This window comes from Simochromis diagramma, unplaced genomic scaffold (assembly GCF_900408965.1).
Source record: "Simochromis diagramma unplaced genomic scaffold, fSimDia1.1 OVJJ01000274.1, whole genome shotgun sequence".
Classification (NCBI taxonomy): domain Eukaryota; kingdom Metazoa; phylum Chordata; class Actinopteri; order Cichliformes; family Cichlidae; genus Simochromis; species Simochromis diagramma.
The window spans coordinates 62,614-78,487 of NW_024387386.1; the positions used below are offsets into that span (position 1 = coordinate 62,614).

The 15,874-nt window shown below is 40.7% G+C and overlaps 1 protein-coding gene across 3 annotated transcripts; it reads left to right on the top strand.

Moving 5' to 3' along the window:
* Positions 1 to 1,510: 1,510 nt before the first annotated feature.
* Positions 1,511 to 9,882, top strand: LOC120720197 (placenta-specific gene 8 protein-like). Of its 3 annotated transcripts, none has more exons than XM_040009828.1 (4): positions 1,511 to 1,848; positions 3,317 to 3,427; positions 8,209 to 8,354; positions 9,361 to 9,878. In XM_040009828.1, the coding sequence occupies exons 1-4, from the start codon at positions 1,839 to 1,841 to the stop codon at positions 9,499 to 9,501; spliced, it is 408 nt and encodes a 135-aa protein (XP_039865762.1). In that variant the 5' UTR covers positions 1,511 to 1,838; the 3' UTR covers positions 9,502 to 9,878. The 3 variants fall into 3 exon arrangements, with proteins under 3 accessions (XP_039865762.1, XP_039865760.1, XP_039865761.1); XM_040009826.1 differs by lacking the exon at positions 1,511 to 1,848 and adding an exon at positions 2,730 to 3,085 and having other exon boundaries at positions 9,361 to 9,882; XM_040009827.1 differs by lacking the exons at positions 1,511 to 1,848; positions 8,209 to 8,354; positions 9,361 to 9,878 and adding exons at positions 2,970 to 3,085; positions 3,639 to 3,784; positions 4,248 to 4,804.
* The last annotated feature ends 5,992 nt before the right edge of the window (positions 9,883 to 15,874 follow it).

Below are 15,874 nucleotides of genomic sequence, written 5' to 3' on the forward strand. Positions count from 1 at the left end.
AAGTGTTTTTGGCCTTCTGATATTGGATTTGCTTAATGTTAAGACCCGAGGCCTGACCTACGAACCAGAATTTGGGCCAACTGAGGAAACTTGAGGTATTATCTGCAGTCTGAATATTGTAAAAGTTATTCACTTCATACCAGGGGAACCACTGGAGACCTAACTTGCTCTGGAGCAGATTATAGTGTAAAATAGAGATCAACAGGTTTGCTTTGAGGCTTCAAATAAGATAGATTTTATTAACATCTATATAAATTTGGCACAAATGCTAAGGAAATTTGTATTGTGTTGATTCTTTTCTGTAACAATGCTTCTTGGTAATAAATATTAAGCGATTGGTAGGCCTGTTTGTTTCCCCTTAAATGGCGCTGCATTTGTAAGGTTGTGAGTAGAGATTGTTGAGATCCAATTGTAATAATGCATAATGATAATACTACTAATAATAATGATAAGACATTTTTATTCATGCTGTCGCTTTGAAATGCTGTGGCACAAAAACTGTTTTGTATTCTAAAGAACAAAACTTCCTGACACAGTAAGATTCTTTTTCTTTTCTTTGGGGGTCCTGCTCTAATTCGTATCACCGCTGGGATTCCTGCCTGCTATGATGATTCACCGTAATCTAATTGCCAAATAGCATAACTTTATATCATAAAGTCCTGTTCAGCGGCTTCCAATCATCTGTCGTTAATGAAATGGAAGCAGGTTTCCAACTTGGAGAGGTACTAGGGCTCACTCCACATAATGCTGAAACTTGCATCTAGAAGGTCGACAGCAGAGTCGATAGCAGGATGAGCTATTTGGCAGTGGCAGAGACGATTTGGCAGGGTTTTAATGGACCAACCAACATAGTCAACTCTGCTGCTTAACCCACTCTGCTAGACAGATTAAATAAAAAAATAAAAAAAAGTAGAAAGCAAATAAAAAAGAAATGCAATAATTTGCAAAAATGGAAGGATCACATTTCAAAAAAGGTGGGACAAGGGCAACAAACTGTTGTTTTTAAAGTTTTGTCTGCGTCTGTAGTTTTGGAAACATGAGTGTGAAGTTGGACCATTGGACCACACGTACAATACACGGACGTGGTGACAGCACTTCTTTATTTTACATTCGGTTTTACTGTTTTACAATGGGACACAGACACTCCCGCTCCGCTGTCACGTCCGCTCTCCTCCCCTCCGACTGTCACTGTGAACATAAAGAGTCACAATCACATTCACATCCCCTGTTCACCCCGCCCCTGCGCCGCCCCGGGAGCTCGCAGCATCACCCTTCCTCTGCAGCCGGCCAGAGACCACACCCAAGGCACACAGATATTTTTTGCTCAACAAATTACAATTGTGATGGACGGAGTTGAAAAACAGGAGGAGCCCAGGAATTATTAGAAAAATATAGTTTCCATTTATTTAACCCCCAAAAATTATATTTACAAGACTAATAAATGTTGAGCGCATAAAAGAGGTCAAAGAAACAAAACAAAACAAAGACTGCCCAAACATACATAATTGACCTAAACATGAAACGACATACAAGGGTATATATAATGGCTGATCAGACCATTGTGACACATGAGGGGTAACAAACAAAACACAATCATAAATCACAAACGATGCAGTACAATCTGGTTTGTTAATAAACTAAACACTAAAGAAGAAAATCAAAAACCCCATTAAACCCTAAACTCAAATATTTAATTAAATACAAATACTTTGTTTTTAAAGTAAAGAAAACACACATTCCCCCCTTCAGCAGGAAGTGGTGGTGTGGTCCAATTATCTTCCTTTGTATTTAATGGTTTCAAATCCTGGCTACCATCTTTTGTCCAGCAACTCCCAGGGATGATGGCAGGTAAGAAATAAAAAGACAAAAGTTAGTCAGAAAGCAAAGAAATTAAGTAGTATGAATACATAAGTAAACTAAATGTGCGCGCTTACAAATAGAACAAATGTATCCAAACCAATCAATGAAGTTATTGGCAACTAAAATGTATTACTATGTTCAAAATGAAGAATGAAAATACAAAAGTTACCGACTTTAGAGTGTGGCCACGGGTTTGGCCATCGCAACAATATTCCAGTGATGTTAATAATAACATTTTTGGTTTGGCACCATTTTTTACATCAGACATCTTGTAGCCTGATGTAAAAATCCTAGATCCTTGTTACAGCCCAGAGGGCCTGGCAAACATGTTAGCCCCTGTGTTACTGAAATACATCAACCTTTTAGGGATGCTATAGACACATGTAAAGTCTGCTGAAGAAATAAAAAACGATGAGACAGCTGGAAGCTAGCTAAAACTTTTCATGTTTCCATATATTTTTTGGATACAAGTTAGTTAAATGCAATTCAATCTAGATGTCAAGGCTGTCTGCAGGCAGGCAGGATAAAGGACCCAATATGCAGATTCGTGGAGGCGGAATCCAAAGTCCACTGCTTTATTGCAGGCCAAGTCACAAAACGGAACAAAACTTAAACTGAACCATGAACGCTGAGAACAGAAACACACAGGCCAATCTGAGGGTACGACACAACACTGACACAAAGAAACATGGGGCTTAAATACACTGAGGAAGTCATCAAGGAATTAGAGACAGGAGGGGAATACAGCTGGGAGGAATGAGACCTAACGAGAAAGGGGGAGGGACGCTAGGTAACGCTGACATAAGACATAACCCTTCAAAATAAAACAGGAAACAATTCACAAAGACGCAGACTAAGAAACACGGACTTTACACAGAGGGAACACACGGGCAAAGGCTAAGCACAGAACTAAACCTTAAACCAGAATAAAGTGAAACATAGATTTATAATAATAATCAACAAAGCACAACAAGAGAATCAGAAAACAATCCATAATGCAAAATTAAACGAAAACATAAGAACTCAGAATCCTGGGTCAGAATGACCCAGAACCGTGACACTAGGATTTTCTTGTCATCCATCCAAGCATCCATCCATCGCCTTCTGCTTGTCTGGGGTCAGGTCATCAGGGCAGCAGCCTAATGGAGGATGCCCAGATCTTTCTCTCCCCACCCACCTTCTTCAGCTGATCCAGGGGAACACCAAGACGTTCCCCTGGATCAAGGTGAATGCAGTTTATAAACTGAGTTCATGAGTTTTAAAAGATATACTCATAATTTTAGTGTCAAAGGTTTTTGCAGTGATTTACACTAACCAGGAAATGTAAAAATATCCACACTATGGACAGTAATGTCTCAAACCAGCTGTTATCTTTTTCATATTTGATTTCTCCGTACACAGAAGCAACAACCACTATAACCCTTCAATGCGTCTCCATTTCTACCCTTTCCTCCAGAAATGGCCGTCTACCACCAGCCCACCCAGGTAGTGACGGTCACCACCACTAATCTAAACCATGGGGAGTGGAACACTGGCCTCTGTGATTGCTTCAGTGATATGGGCACTTGTAAGTTAATCTAGCAAACTCTATAAACAGTAGTGGTTTTTGCATTAACACTCTCCACAGACTTTTATTCAGAGAGTCTTGAGTATCTGAGGATCTAAAGTTGGGGCTGAAGTCAGCATATAAAACACAGGATGCACAAGCCAGTAATGAAAGGACAACTTATTCAAAGTGAAGTAAACGTGTTTCTGCATATTCTTCTTCTTCCGTCAAGGTTGCTGTGGCCTTTGGTGTTTTCCCTGCATGCAGTGTGATACAGCCAACAAGCACGGGTGGTGTTGCTGCCTCCCAGTCCTGGATGTATGCTGCGTGGTGTCGTCTTTGCTCAGCAAGTCCATCAGAGAGCGCTATGGGATCCATGTAAGGCTGGGAGTGGGGGAGGGTCAAGGTTATTATTGTTAGCTAAAAACTAAACTGAGGAGAGATAACCTATAACAAAGGCCGTGTGAGGTGTTGAGGAACCAGGACACCCTGATAAGTGGGCTCCTGGAACAAGACAGCATAAATGGGTCCTCGCTTACTCGCTAACGGAGATTTGCCACATTAATACGGTTTTAACTTGCTAACGCTGACAGGACTAATATATATATTAGTCCTGTCAGCGTTAGTGAGTTAATGCGGATTGCCCCGTGCAAGGCGCATTAGTATTAACGCGTTAGCGCCTTGACCCTCCCTCTTAATTATTTAGTTATAATTAAGATTTAAATCATCTGCGTACTGGATAGTTTTCGTGAATAGTTGGATGAGCCGTTGCTATGAATTGTGCGATTGTGTTTCATTCTTGTCTCTCACTCTTCTCCTCTTCCTCTTCTCCATCCTGCAGGGCTCGTGCTTTGATGACTGGTGTAAAGCATTTTGCTGTTACATGTGTTTCTGGTGCCAGATGCATCGCGAGGTGAAGATCAGGAACGGCCTGTAGCTCACCATATCAATGATGGTCACCACTCAAGTTGTCAGAGGACAGTATGTAACCATTTTGGCTGTTTGTTGGGTGAATATGACAAAGTTATTTGGTATAATTTTGAGATGACACAATAAATATGAAAAGTTGATTTCTGCTTCTACAGTATGAGGCAAAAACAAAGAATTTAGCCTGACACACGAGCTGCTTTTTCATCGCCACAACAAGAATTTCTAAGTTCCTGTGCTCGTGTGGTTCAGTGCAATATCTGGAATCAAGATTTTTTTTTTAGCTTTGGCAGCATGTTGGGTATAAAATTTAAATTGAGAACGTTTGTTTACTCTGGCCAGAAAAATCTGTGTAATTTCACATGCTCACAGTTATTGTAATCTTTCTGAACTTTTGCTGAAATAAAAAAATATTCATCTTTTTTGCTCAGGTTAAGACAGAAACCTTTCTGTCTTTGTGTCAAGTCTGAATATTTGAGTCCTTGCCTCTGTGTTAATTAGCATCCCCTCATGTCTCCTCACTCTCAGCTCCCTAATATTTCTAGTATGTTTTTTCTAGTATAGGTTTTGCTTAGTTTTTTCGGATCCCCTTTACATTCTTGCATTTTTCATTTGCTCATCGTCCAAATAAATGGCTCATTTTCAGTTTAACCTCACCTTCCAATGAGTGTGCATTTTGGATCATGAACACTCACCTCTTCAAGTTTTGACAACTCACCCTTGACTTCTAAGTTGGATTCAGCTTATTTTAATTTTATTTATCACATATCATAGTGACAGATCATAATAATTGCTTTATGTTGTAAAGAAAAGACCCAAGATTGTGTTCAGCTGTGCGTTTCAGTCAGGTAAAGACAATACTGTTCTCCACCGAGATACCTGATCTAGCACCACTCTGCTTAACAAGCGCATCATTAGATTTTAATCACATGTAAACTTCTCACAAAGCACAAAGAAAAAGCTTCCAACTAAACCCACAAAACCTCTGAAAGTTCAGGGAAACCCACGAACCCATGAAAGCAGTTATAGCTGTGCTCACAACCACACAAAGTTATCAGGTCATGGGGGTGTATTTGTTACACATTTAAATCCCTGAAAACTGACAGTTAGGGGATGCAACATGTTTATAACAGCAGCAACAAAATGGATCTCCTACTAGCTACTCACTCCAATGATCTACAAAAACATGAGTATATAGTGAAAATCACCGTGGTAACAAAGCATGTGCTGAAATTAAGGTTTTCACTTTTTGGTACTTCCCTTACTGACTTAAGAAATAGTGTATAGTAATGGTAAAACCCTGTTTGTCACAGCTGCTCACATTGTTTCTTGTCAAAGGTGTTACCAGATGGTTGTGTGTCTCTGAAAACTCCTGTGGATCCTGTAGATGCCCATCACTTTGCAAAATGTGTTTCAGTGAGTAACAAGGTGTTCAGAATTTTGCAAAAAGTTTAAATGACATATGTAAGGAGTTTAGGTTAGTGTAGAGAACGGGAGTTGAGCTTTAGCAATTCAGAAAACCGCTATAATCGACTGTTGAGGAATAGCATGCACTCAACATTTATACTGTTTAAGTCTTTGAATGTTCTAACATTCAGCAATTCAAAGCTGGAAAATGTTTTCTGATATGAGGAAATGAAGCTTTTTGTTTCAGCCTTAGAGGGCCTCAAGAAACTCAAGTACTGACAGGCGTGAAGTGTTTTGAAAATAATTGTTAGGGTCTCCACATGAGCTCTTAGACTGATGTCAGTCTGCGACTGTTCTAGATATTTGTAGAACTTTTTTTTTAAAATGCCACAAAATGTTCCAAATGATAACCTCAGCCCACCCACTTCCCTCACAATTTCAGGGTATATATTCTTCTTGTTCTTACTCTCATCTTCAAAGCTTACAGAACCAGAGGAAAGGTAAGAAAAAGCTTTTATACTAATGAACATCTTAACACAGTTCTTTGTGAACTTGTGATACTGGTTGGTATAGTTTCATCAGTAAGCTGTTGTGAGTTAGTTAAAGGACAATGGTAAAAATTACAATAAAAATGTAAAAATGTATATTTCTTCACGAAAAACATGATCTGGATGTGTGAGAATTATCATTGCTGTCAGCACAGTGAGGATAAAGGAAGTTACAGTTTAGCTTTTTAAACTCATTTCAACAACTATTCTGTCATACGCTAATCTGCATTAGCTCACAGGTGTGTATATATATATGTATATATATAACAACAGCCCCTATGTTATTGAAACACATTAACCTTTTAAGAATGCTATAGACATATGTGAAGTCCGCTGGTTACAAGTTAGTCTACAACCTCTGTTGTTCCCAAGCCTGGATAAAAAGAAAGGATTGGTTTGAAATGTGTTGTGCAATTTGTAAACTGGGTTTTATGAAATGTATGAGTTTTAAAAGATGATTTTAGTGTCAAGGGTCTTTGTAGTGATTTACACAAACTAGGAAACTGTTATTTGTAAAAAAAAAAAAAATGTGGACAGTAATGTCTAGGGATGGGTATCGTTTAGGTTTTATCCAATACCAGTACCAGCAGCTATAGGGGATTTATGGCATCACTCTTGGCTGGAAGCAGTGCTTAATCAATGGAAAAAACACAAACTTTGTCCAAAACCTCTCATGTTTAGCTGTTTTCCACTTTTTCTTTGGTCATTTTAGCCTTTTTGGCCAGGGTGAAGGGAGTATCTGCCATCAAACAAGAAGACAGCCGCATGTAACTACGACGGTGTTTGCTAGTTCACCTTACATGCGTTAATTTAATAACGTGGTTAGCCTACTCAACGTAAATTACACACGAACAACATTAAGCTACTCACGCAGAGAAGAACGGCTGCTGCTGCCATCATCATCCGTCATCATTTCTGCTACACTGGCAGGGCTAGGAGGCAGGACTCTACTCTTTGGGTTTTTGGGGGATGTTGCTAACTCCGGGTCCAATAACAGGCAACCCACAGGAAATTTCGGTGCTTTTTTTCAGGAAAAACAAGCAGAGAAATAAAGCACTGAAATGTGCGCTGCTGTTCGGTCTGGTTACTACCGTTTATGTCAGAACCGGATACCGGTACCCATCCCTAGTAATGTCTCAAACCAGCTGTTATCTTTGTCATATTTTAGCATTTGATTTCTCCGTGCACAAAAGCAACATCTACTATAACACTTCAATGCGTCTCCATTTCTACCTTCTTTCCTCCAGAAATGGCCGTCTACCAGCAGTCCACCCAGGTAGTGAATATCACGACCCCTGATCAAAACCCTGGGCACTGGAGCACTGGCCTCTGTGATTGCTGTGCTGATATGGGCACTTGTAAGTTAATCTAGCAAACTCTACAAACAGTAGTGGTTTTTGTATCAACAGTCTCCTCAGACTTTTATTCAGAGGGTCTTGAGTATCTGATGATCTGAAGTTAGAGGTGAAGTCAGCATATAAAACACAGGATGCACAAACCAGTTGTTGAAGGTGTGTCAGGGTTCCTGGGTCGGTGACCCAGCAGTTTCAGTTTGTTCATGTTCCAGTTACTTCCACGTACCATTAATCAGATTATGTTCAGCTGTGTACTCAACTGTCTCTCATTATCATCCTCATTAGTCTGTGTATTTAAGTCATCAGTTCTCTCCAGCTCATCGTCTTGTCATTGCCTTCGTCTCTCCTGCATGTGTGCTCTCAGTTCAGCCAGTCTTCCAGTCAGCCATTTCATGTTCTGTTCATCCATTCTGAATAATAAACACCGTCTTCACTCCACCCTAACTCGTGAGTCCTGTGTTTGGGTCCTCTCCTTTCCACATCCACACTGCGATCCCTGACAAGGAGAACTTATTCAAAAGTGAAATAAATTTGTGTCTCTGCATATTTTTTCTCTTCTGTCGAGGTTGCTGTGCCCTTTGGTGTTTCCCCTGCATGCAGTGTGATACAGCCAACAAGCACGGGTGGTGTTGCTGCCTCCCACTCTGTGATGTATGCTGCGTGGTGTCCTGCATGCTCCGCCAGTCGATCAGAGAGCGCTACGGCATCCCTGTAAGGCTGGGAGTGTTGTTAGCTAAAAACAAAACTGAGGGGTGAAAAACTATTTTATCTAAAATCAAAATTAAAAAAGAAAGATATGTTGTTGTTTTTTTGGGAAAACCCTAAAAGAAATCAACATAAAAAGGAAGCACTCTGACAGTGCAAACGTCTGCCAAGCCAACTCACTCCCTGTGCAGTAATTACTTTTAATGAATGGTGTTTTATTTTGTACGCTTTGTATATTCACTGATTTTCATATACAGTATCTCACAAAAGTAAGGACACCCCTCAAATTTTGTAAATATTTTGTTATAGCTTTTCATGGGACAACACTGAAGATATGACACTTTGATACAATGTAAAGTAGTCAGTGCACAGCTAGTATAACAGTGTAAATTTGCTAAATAACTCAACACACAGCCATTATTGCCTAAACCGCTAGCAACACAAGTGAGTACCACTTGTAGACATCAGAGATCCAACGTGATATTTACAGTGCCCATATATCATTCCCTACATGCCAACATGTTGTTAATAGGAACAATGGCAGTGAGAAAAATACTGTAGTTTTAATAAATAGCCTTGTATAGCATTATTATCACTTGGACCATCCACTCCATTAAATGACCGACACGTAGACGGCATAACGGCAATTTATTCAAATCTGTTTAACAGGAAACTACAGCTGTGACAAATTCACTTTTATTTACTCACCCAGCTTCTTATAACAGCATCAAAGAACTACAACTTGACTGCTGGTTCACATTCGCCAAGTGAACACTGAGATTACTCTAAATCAGACAAGCATGGAGACTTCTCCGTGTTTTCCTTTCTAGTTGTGTTGATTTGAATAATTAAAAATATGTCTGAATAGTCTTAAACTGACACTCACAGGTCCTCTTATTTGTAAGCCAGTGCGATTGCTGATACAGTTGTTACAACCATGACAAATGAAACTACAGTAACTCGTACTCCGATCTTCTCTCTCATTCTTCTCTTCTTCTTCTCCATCCTGCAGGGTTCGTGCTGTGATGACTGGTGTAAAATAATTTGGTGTTACGAATGTGTCTGGTGCCAAATGCATCGTGAGGTGAAGATCAGGGCCTACATGCAGCCGGTCACCTCAACGGTGGTCACCACTCAAGTTGTCAGTGGATAGGATGTAATTTTGGCTGTTGGTTGAGTGAAGATGCCCAACAGTTATTTGGTATAATTTTGAGATGACAGAATAAATAAGAAAATTTGACTTCTGCTTCTACAGTATGAGGTAAAAAATAGTAATAAAAAAACACGAGCTTCCTTTTTTCCACCCACAGCATTTCAAGAAATTCTAAGTGCTGACGCTTGTGTAGTTCAGTTCAATATGTAGAATCGAGATGCTCTTAGTTTTGGTAGTGTGTTGGGTATATAATATAATTGAAAATGTTTGTTTGCTCTGGGCAGTAAAACCTGTATAATTTCACGTGGTCACTGTTATTGTAATATTTCCCAAGTTGAATTTAACATTTGCTGAAATAAAACATTATTCATATTCACCCATTATATGTTACTTGTTGTATGTTTTTGCTTAGCTGGGGAGATATGGTTCTTGAAACCCTGAATATGTCATTGGCACATTGGCAGCTGGTCTGGTTGGTCAGCTAATGTCCTCCAGGGTGTCTGGTTAAATTCCTAAAATGATCAAACGAAAGACCGATTAATCTCCTAAGATGACGCCTCTTCTTTTGAGGACAGTACCAGGAATAAGATGGTTTAAGTGCATGTGATTATGCATAACAGATGTTGACAGATGTTTGATATCTCTGCCTCTGTTGATCTGACTTTTGCACACGTTGCATATTAGTTTGGTTTCATCTGCAGGACTGACTGTAAAATGCTTCCACACAGAACTTGATCAAGTTGTTTTGGCTGGTGCAGGACCAAGAGGTGGCTCAGCAGCAGCAACAGTCTTTTCCATTTGGTTGACCAAATCCATGTGGAGAGTTTCAGCTAAGTTAATGAGTGAATGGACGATGGGAAGCTCTGCTAAGGTTAACTAGCCTATAGCCTACATCTTGCTGTCTGCAATATATATATATATATATATATATATATATATATATATATATAGATATATATATATATACATATATATATCCACTCTTTTTGGCTGCAGTGGTTATTTTTATGTTTGCATGCATCCAGCTCCCTCTTCTGGTCGGTGACAACTCGTACTGTTCGACTCTCCTTTTTCTCCCTCCCTCAAGCTCACAAACACATAATGGGTATCAATGTTCCCTCTGAGCTGCGCACGTGCGCAATTGCGCACTGCTGGCACGGTCTCTGTGCACAAAGACTCTGCATTGCGCACAAAAAAAAAATCTAACTTGAATTGAAATTAAAGTAAATACTTTAACAATTCTGTTTTGCAGTGTTAGTCAGTGACTGGCTGCTCCAGAGATGGGATTAGAACGATGCCACCTTATCCCATAGTCCAGCCAATCACGCGATTCACATTCGTATATATGCAGCTAATCAACGTTGTCGACAGGCTATGACAGCGTCCTTATGTGCCGACACCGGTGTTTTAGCTAGCAAAGCGGCATGGCTGATGAGGAGTGAAGCCACGTTAATGACAGCGTGTACAACCATTGGAGATGTGAGCAGGACAGACGGAACAATTGACGGAAAAGTGTGGATTTTATACCAGTTTTTAAATTGTTTTGATAGTCCACGTAAAACCAGGGTTATGATAAAAAATATGCAATGCTTGGTTTTCTTCCTGAATACTATCGTTGTTTATATTTACTGCGGGAAGAAACGGTAAAAACTGTGTTTTATAAGGAAAATGCTCGAAAGCCTGTGAGCAAAGACAAAACCAAAAAAAAACCCCACCCTTTCCTATTAGTGGAAAAATGTACCATGTCCACCAATCAAAAAATGATATGGCAACAGTTGTTTAGGAAGGGGGGGAAGTTTTAGGAGTGACGGCGGTGTTTTGAGAGATTTGCAACGTTTAACGCAAATCTTGTGTAGTTAGTGTGCAGTGTAGTCAATAGTTTTGTTGTGTGTCAGAACAATGAGGCGACTGCTGAATGTTACAGGTGTTACAGCAGTGATACATCTCCTGTTGTCAGGCCTGCAGGTATCAGGCTGTTGTTCTCCTTTATCTCATAGTGGACAGAAATAATTTTTTGTGGCACAAATAATTTGTGTGGCATCAGATTTTTTGCAGAACCGCTGATTGTTCTGTAAATAGTTTGAAATGTTTTGTTTAAAAAACGCCTTGGCTGCATTTTTAGGTTAAACAGCTGCAAAAAACTTTGTTGTTTGTAAAACTCAGTTACTTTTTTGAAGAAGTAACTATATAATTAATTGCCCAGCATTGCTCATTACATGCTGTATTTTGCAGACAGAGAGTTACAGGACTCTCTCCCAGACCAAAGACTCATAATACAAGTCAGAGCTTTATATAGAAAGTTGTGTTTTCAAAATTGGCGTTAAAGTTATGTTTACTTCCAATAGTGTTAACATACTACACAGGTCATGAACAAGATTTATTTTTTAATTTTCATTGTATGTGGGCTAAAGTGGGCTTAATTAAAAGTAGTCTAACATAAATGTAAATGCTGTAATTTGATTATTTTAATAAACCATGTAACTTGGATGGATTCGATGCTGGTGTGACCACAGTGCACACGTCTGCTGTTGCTCACAGTGGTCCAAGGGACCGCTCAGGGAGTTTGTGTGTTCGCTCAGACACATGAAAAATTAGAGGGAACATTGACAGGTACGGTAGTCCATTCTCCCTGCAGCACGGACTACACTGCCCATGAGGCTACATTCTTTAGGGCTGTGCCTGTAACACTCTGCCTATTGCCTTCATATTAAATCATTTTGTGAATATTTTTTTTAAATATTTCTTCACGTCATTATGCGGGCCGCAAGTAGGGGTGACATGGGCCGCGAGATTGAGACACAGGCATTAGAGGTATTCTAATTACCACCTTTTTAAACGGTAACTGTAACGGAATACAGTTACTCAGATTTTGTATTTTAAATACGTAACGGCGGTACATGTATTCCGTTACTCCCCAACACTGCCTTCCAGTCGACTTTTCATGTGAGGTGTCACGAGCCCCTTTGAGAGCTCTGTGAGGAAGTGTTGTCGCCCATCGGTGATGCTGTGTAAAATTCAGGGTGCCTAGCCCTGAAAAATAAATAGGCATTCAGAGCGGTGAATGCATATTTATTGAATCTGTTTTTTTCTTTGGGCTGTTTTCATCCACCATCTTGTTGTGGTGCATTGTGCTAAGCAGCAGAACACCCTTTCCCCTTTTTCTCAAATAGCTGATCATGGTCATGCTGCCATTGAACCCAAATTCAGTGCTGTGGACTTCTCTGGACCTGGAAGCCTTCATGAATGGAAGAATGTCTGGCTTGTTTTGTCGCAAAGTTTCCTCAATAGTTAGACTCTTCTCCAGGAGATGCTCTGCAAGAGGCACACTGGTGAAGAAGTTGTCAGATGGTGATGTTGCAACCTGTGTGTCTGAATCCACTACACAACTGACAGAGAATGTTTTCCCCTAGATTCTTCTGGATGTCTTTCCCTGGTTGTCTCCGTAGGTACACGACCCCATCAATTACATATGGGGTGTGTGCATTACAATCCCAGAAGATTTTTAAGCCGTATTTGGTGGGCTTACTCGGTATATACTGCAGAAGCTGAGTCCTACCACTGAAAGGCACGAGTTGTTCATCCACTGTAACACAATCACTGGGGATGAATTTCTGTCTGCAGTTGATCAGGAACAGGTCCCATGTGTAGCAGAAAGCAGTCCTCTTGTCATCAAACCGCAAGAAATAGCAAATATCTTCAAATTGACATAGTGGCTGACCACTGGTGAGACTGCTGACATCAGATGTGTGGGACGGTCTGAGTTGCTAAGAATTAAAGGTTCATAGAAGATTGCATAGGAACTGCTTGGGGCCATTTTTGACCTCATTTGTGGAAGAGTAGGGTAGTGATACAGAAACTGTCATTTTTTAAAAAAAATAATGAAAAAATAAATAAAAATGCAAATGGCCTCATGTCCCAAACATGTTTTATGAGGAATACCTGGAAGGTGAATATATTACAACTTTTCATTTTAAAGATTTTGAAGAAAAACAACATGTGGGGTCATTTTTGACCCCACTAAGGGTTAAACACATAATGTATGATTGGATAAACCTTTAGTAACCAGAAGAAGCATTCAAATAATATATTTTACAAGTCAAGTGTGGACTTACGGTCCTTTGTTTTCTTAGCAGTTGTAAAGTGATCTAGAAGAAAAGGGGAGGTGTCACACCGGTTCCTGTATTGTGTAGCATGCTGGGATATTACAACAAAAGTGTGTCAAATGAGTGTAAAATGTCGCTGTCTTGTCAAACTGGGTTGATTTTCAGCAGATCACACAGGAATAAGAAACAAACAATCAAACAGTTACAGAGCCAAAAATAACCATGATCGTGGTGGGCATGCACCGTCATAAAAGCACCACTGAAACGGCCCATTATCAGGAAGAGGACGGCGACTGGAGAAAGAGGAACTGCAAGACTGCCGGCGTTTGGAACGAAGCAGGAGTCTCTAATTGCCGCGGCAAGTGGTTATCGGTATCGCGCGTAGCTGAACGGCGGCGAGAACAACGACGGCGAGAACAACGACGGCGACGACGGCTTGTTAAGGATCTCCGGCGGTAATACACAGGAGCTGTGAGCGCACCATTTCCGCACCGACCGTCCGTTGGCATCGAGAGCTGCGCGAAGCGTTCGTTCGTCGCGAGCATTTAATTGATTTCAGTTAAATACAAAGCTCTTGTGTGAGCGCCTTTAGACCGACCCGAGCAGCTGATCGCACCGGCCGTCACATCATAACCTGCTACGAAACTCATCGTCAGTGTGAGCGCGCGGCTCTCACCACAGCTGGGTTGCTGTAACGCCATCGCTCCGGGAAGCACCAGCGGACACCTGCGTACCGCGACCAATAACCAAATACCTGATATCATCATCACTTGGCTCGGTGCTCTGAGAGAAACATGCCAAACTCAACTTTACAGCTGCGTCGATTCGGTGAAAGCAGTAGCCGTGCGCTCTTTCCACTTTCACGGGCTTTCACCTCATTCTTCTGCCTGAGCCGCAGAGTTGTCTTTACCTGTGGACACGTTCTCGGCTCGGTAATGCGCGGTATTACGCTCCATTCTCTCACTCTGACCATTCAGCACGGTAATCATCTGATAACCGTCAACATCCAAAGAGACGCAAACACGGGAAATCACACCTTTTCTCTCAGGGCCTGACAGGTGAACGCAAATGACCCAAATATGCTTCAGCGGGAAATCTGCATCGTAACCAAACGCTGTATAACCGGACGTGCACCTCGCCAGCAATCGAACTACTTGGGATGATGCAGTCAGCGATTATCGTCATTGACCAGTTCAGCACCATCGATTCCTCCAGTGCTCCAACTCAAATCAAACGGAAGAAGAAAATGACTCTGTACCGCTGTTTTTATGTGTGCTTACATAATAAAGAATTTACTTCATTTTCCCAGTTTCAGTCGTTTTTTTTTGTTTTTTGTCTCCACTTTTCACCTGTTGAAACTTTGTCCTGGTTTTTCAATAGCCGTGAAATGACATCCCATAATGACTGTCTAATGTGCTTCCACACTAAACAGCTAAAGTAAGGGGGTAAGGGCAGCTTGAAAAACCAGGACCTCATTTCTCTAATAAAATAACTACTTTCATTAGCTGTATTCAGTCTCAAGCCACGGATTAATCCTCATCAGAAGATCTGAGTGTGAGTTGCTGTGTTCTAGCCTTCAGTGTATAAACTCTCTATGCTACTTTATGCATGTACAGTCTGTACTTCAGACTCAGCACAACAGCGACATCTAGTGGTTTGATACACTTACAGCAGCCCGTTAACTCCACTGGATGAATGATCATTGTCCATTCATGCATTAACTGGAGGTAACTGGAGCTTTCTGCACGTCCAGACTTTGTTTTCGACAAACCCTTTATATTTATTTCCCTTCATAATAGACTATGTGCACGTTAGCATATGCTACTTCCGGTGCGGAAACTCCTGTGGGGAGCTTTGTTTCCGGTGTCCTATTCGCGCCCTGTTTAAGGTCCAAAACAAGTTAAGCAAATGAATGAATCAAGCGGCGATTTACATTTCTATAGATGTCTTGGGCATTTACCCAATATGTCTGTAAATGATGTTCATCGACTTGTCGATATTTTTTCCCCGTGCCTCAGAGCAAAAGAGAAAAGGGATTCAAATGTTATAGTTCTCAGTATCTGTAAACAGTGGTCCCTCGTTTATCGCGGGTGTTATGTTCTAAAAATAACCAGCGATAGGTGAAATCAAGTAGCCAATTTTATTTTTTGACAGTGCAAAACGTTTCGTGGACATCGTGGACATACAGTACTGCACTTCAGAGTCACACTGCTAGCGATCGATGCAGCGATTCTGTACTGTAAAGGAGAGACGTCACGGGGGAGATCGTC

What these genes read in the sequence shown, in the direction of transcription:
- LOC120720197 (XM_040009826.1), top strand. Translation starts at nt 3,010, where the DNA reads ATGCCCAGATCTTTCTCTCCCCACCCACCTTCTTCAGCTGATCCAGGG. An exon ending in AGACGTTCCCCTGGATCAAG is followed by an intron (nt 3,086 to 3,316) that starts GTGAATGCAGTT and finishes CCTTTCCTCCAG; the next exon opens with AAATGGCCGTCTACCACCAG. An exon ending in CTTCAGTGATATGGGCACTT is followed by an intron (nt 3,428 to 8,208) that starts GTAAGTTAATCT and finishes TCTTCTGTCGAG; the next exon opens with GTTGCTGTGCCCTTTGGTGT.